This window comes from Etheostoma spectabile, chromosome 10 (assembly GCF_008692095.1).
Source record: "Etheostoma spectabile isolate EspeVRDwgs_2016 chromosome 10, UIUC_Espe_1.0, whole genome shotgun sequence".
Classification (NCBI taxonomy): Eukaryota; Metazoa; Chordata; class Actinopteri; order Perciformes; family Percidae; genus Etheostoma; species Etheostoma spectabile.
This window is the reverse complement of record NC_045742.1, coordinates 17051692-17056080: the sequence shown is the minus strand read 5'-3', so window position 1 is coordinate 17056080 and position 4389 is coordinate 17051692. Positions and strand designations below refer to the sequence as shown.

Below are 4389 nucleotides of genomic sequence, written 5' to 3'. Positions count from 1 at the left end.
GACCAATCACAGCGGAACTCGCGATTTCAAAGCGTTTTTCTGCATTAGTAAACATAGGGCATTATCGTTTATGTCGGTAATTCCACTGTTACACGAAACAGTTCCTTGGGTTTTCCAGAATTAACTGGAAATGTAAAGCACAAAGCGACGTCTCTCCACATAAAGCCTCTCTGTCTATCCTCTCTTGGATAAGGAGGACTCCCCTTCTTATTCAGCCGAGTATTCTACCGCTGCTCCTGTGTAGACACGAGCTTGCCTGATTTCACCTTTTAAATAAACCTAAAATCATGGCCTTCTTACCAACGGACAGAGCTTTCGCCATTTCTCGGGAATAGAATAGCTGACTGCCCGAGCACGTCGCTAAGACATACACCGGAGAAACAACAGTACTTGCCGTCTCATTGTTCGTCTGAGGTCGTGTCCTGCACCATTAAACCAAAGCACCCCAAGGCAGCCAGTGACAAAGTAGATACCAAAAAACGTCCACACTTCAGCTATAGAATTAAACACAATATTTCCCGTTCAATAATTCCTTACAGGGCTCTCATGAGCGGGACTGTGTGTTCTGTTTTCTCCGAATATATCCACCGTATTTTACACGAAGGGCAGGACACAGACAGAAAAAAATAGCATCTAGTTAAACAGAAACACGCTTGCAACAGCGACCCTTTGAGTTGAAAATACAAACTACAACAAGGATATAAAAGAAAAATAGTGCAAGTTTCTGGCAATACAGCAAAACTAAAAACTAGGAAAAGCTGGCCAGTTATTTCACATATCTAACTGAGATTTACCAATATATATAGTGATACTATTGTGCCTAAGTGATTAGGTAAGTATTTGAATTGTGTTTCGAATTCATAGTCTAGATATTAAAAGGTAAGAATACAGGACAACACAACACATGGGTTACATGCACTTGTCAGCAGATGAGGTCGCTGTCCATTGTGCTGAATGTGAACAGTGACGCGTCAACATAAACTCATTAGGCATTTATAAATGCTGTTTGTCGGATGCCACTGCAGGAAACTCCTATAGAAGAAATGCACAATTACAAAGGTTTTTGATTGTATACAAATGAAACATTGTGTTTGTTACAGTTTTAACCTCTAGAGGAGAGTCTGGTTCATCCAGGATGCTCTTTTCACTCTGTATCCGCTGCATCGTCCCTGTAGAACTGGGGTCCATTATCAGCACGTTCTGACTACCAGCTCTGCCGAACTTACAGTCACTCTTTCTGGAGTCAGTCGTCCTGCACACCTCGTAATTGTACACGTGTTGGAGAGTCCCTGTCCCCAAAGTGTCTGAGTAACGTGGTGGATAATATGGAATCACAGGCAGATTGGAGTGATACAGGATGCGAGACTGTCTCCATCTGTAGATTTTCACTGATATAATAACCACTAAACACGTGATGAAGAGGAAGGAAACTACAGCCAAAGCCAACACTAAGTAAAAAGTCAGGTTGTCATTGTACTCCTTGTCGTGTGTAAAGTCAGTGAACTCAGACAGCACTTCAGGGAAGCTGTCCGCCACCGCCACGTTAACAATGACTGTAGCTGAACGAGAGGGCTGCCCGTTGTCCTCCACTATAACAGTCAGTCTTTGTTTCACAGCATCTTTATCAGTGACTTGGCGGATAGTTCTTATTTCTCCATTCTGTAAGCCCACTTCAAACAGCGCCCTGTCTGTGGCTTTCTGCAGTTTATAGGAGAGCCAGGCATTCTGTCCAGAGTCCACATCAACAGCCACCACTTTAGTGACCAGATAGCCCACATCTGCTGAACGAGGAACCATTTCAGCCACCAGAGAGCCACCAGTCTGGACTGGGTACAGAACCTGAGGAGGGTTGTCGTTCTGGTCCTGGATCAGTATTTTCACAGTCACATTGCTACTGAGTGGAGGAGAGCCTCCATCCTGCGCTTTGACGCGGAAGTGGAAGTCTGATCTGCTCGTAGTCAAAGAGCGCACTGCATGGATGACTCCACTATCAGCACTAACGGACAAATATGAGGAGACTGGCACACGTGCTGATAATGGACCCCAGTTCTACAGGGACGATGCAGCGGATTCAGAGTGAAAAGAGCATCCTGGATGAACCAGACTCTCCTCTAGAGGTCAGTTATTAATGCTATACAGATGTACTTTATTTTTGTAACACAGTGAATTGGACATTTTTGGAGCTTCAGTTGCATGTTAACTTAATGATCTAGACTTAATGGATAGATTCAGTACCACGGACAGCGCTCAGAACAGTTGTCATACCCAAATGCCTGAAGACATGAAGAAAAAGCTACATTCCACAATATTTGCCCTCTTCTCTCTCTCTTTCTCTCTCTCTCTCTCTCTCTCGTGTAACATCCACAATTCATAGGTCCACGCTATGTCCAGAAATCATTTATTTTAATAGTGCATTGTATCTTATGCAAAACGGACAGCGCAAACGGTAGTTTTGTCAGTGCGTGAGTATGGTAAGCTGAAACATAATTTATATGTTTCTCATTTTATATTTTTTTACTCCGTGGTATATCTAGCTGCATTTGGGCCTGTGTTGCTTAACTTTTGTGTTTCCGTGCCCGTCCCCTTCTGTTTGGCAGTCTAATTGCGTCAGATTTCGATTTATATGATTTTTTGCTTTAGTCCTCTGTTAATTGATAAGTATTTTACACACATGGTAATTTTAAGTGTTAATAGGGTATCTCAATTAATCAATATTAGTATTTCTAATTTTTGTTGTTGATTCTTTTCTTTTTTTATATCTTAATTGTGGTCTCCACAGTAATGTGCCATGTAGTTCAGTCCTTTAAACAGAGAGGGACGCTGTTGCCCATCGAGTTGCTGAGGAAGCATTTGTTGCTGTACCTCCCATATACGTCAACGTATTACATTAGACAGAGGCAGAGTTAACAGTCGGGACTGCCAAAGCATAAGCCTGGAAGGCACAATGGGATTTCTTTGTTCGACAATTTAAGATAAGTGCCATCTTTCGGACCATATACGTGTATGTACAGGTCAGAATCGAAACTTGGGGTGAAGAAACAAAGGATTTTCTGGTTTTCTTCGCAGAGGTGTCGAGCGGAGCGATGGGATTGCAAGTGTTGTTTATCTGGCTGCTCTCTCTCAGTGTAGCGCACGGGCAGGTCAGCTACTCCATTCCGGAGGAAATGACAAAGGGGGCTCTGATTGGTAATATAGCCCAAGATTTAGGTTTGGGTTTGGAAAGACTGAAGTCTGGTAAAGCTCGTATTTATACTGGTAACACGGATGAATATTTAGAGCTGAAGAGAGAAAGAGGAGTCCTCCTTATTAATGATAGAATAGACCGAGAATCTCTCTGCGGTCAAACAATGCCTTGCGCACTCCACTTTCAAATGATCCTGGAAAACCCAATGGAGTTTTACACGGTCACTGTCGAAATTACAGATATAAATGACAACCCTCCCACATTTGAGAAAAGTGAGATGAAATATGAAATTAGTGAATTTACCCCGACTGGAGCTCGATTCGTCTTAGAAAAAGCAATAGACAATGATGTTGGTGTAAACGGATTAAACAGCTACGCCCTAAAACCCAGTGATAATTTTGTTCTGAAAACCATCAGCCGAGTCGATGGGACTAAACATGTCGAGATGGTTTTACAGAAACCATTAGATCGAGAAAAACATGAGCATATATCATTAACACTAACCGCTTTGGATGGCGGTGAACCACAGCTTTCTGGGACAATGCAGATTCTCATAACTGTGTTAGACGCAAATGACAACACGCCCGTTTGTTCAAAACCGGAATACAAAGCAAGTGTTGCAGAGAACGCTCCTGTTGGCACTTTAGTTACTACGGTAAGGGCTACGGATATAGATAAAGGCAATAACGGAATAGTAACATACATGATTTCAAAATCTGGAGCAGCGGGTCTCTTTAACATTGATGCCAATAACGGAGTATTGACTTTAATTGGTCATGTAGATTATGAAAAGAGGAGACTTTATGAGCTAGATGTTCAGGTGTCAGACCAGGGAGGATTATCAGATGCATGTAAAGTAATTGTGGACGTGACAGACACAAATGATAACCCTCCGTCTATTAACATCATGTCGAACTCAAACGCAGTATCTGAGAACATGAAGCCGGGAACGGTTGTAACAATGCTTAATATACAAGATGCGGACTCAAATGATAATGGCAAAGTCATGTGTGTATTAAACGAAAATATTCCTTTTGCCATAAAATCAACGGCAAATAACTTCTTTACTGTTGTAACCGACAGTGAATTAGACAGAGAGAAAGCGTCTGAGTATAATATAACTGTGACCTGTTCTGATGAGGGAGTGCCCTCCCTCTCCAGCAACGTCACACTCACCTTACAGATCTCTGATGTGAATGATAACG

The 4389-nt window shown here is 42.3% G+C and overlaps 2 protein-coding genes across 2 annotated transcripts in view; one reads left to right on the top strand and one right to left on the bottom strand.

Moving 5' to 3' along the window:
* Positions 1-1107: 1107 nt before the first annotated feature.
* LOC116697316 (protocadherin gamma-A5) lies at positions 1108-2283 on the bottom strand (the record flags this gene model as incomplete). Its single annotated transcript, XM_032528647.1, is given in 2 exon segments — positions 1108-2049; positions 2266-2283. Coding segments are annotated over 2 exon segments (960 nt in total), but the record flags the coding sequence as incomplete, so codon positions are not given.
* Positions 2284-2764: 481 nt separating this feature from the next.
* Positions 2765-4389, top strand: part of LOC116697315 (protocadherin beta-1-like) — a 2978-nt gene continuing 1353 nt past the window's right edge. The window contains exon 1 of the mRNA XM_032528646.1: positions 2765-4136. Coding sequence (XP_032384537.1) covers positions 3084-4136 — 1053 coding nt within the window. The 5' untranslated portion in view covers positions 2765-3083. The remainder of the gene's footprint in view (positions 4137-4389) is intronic.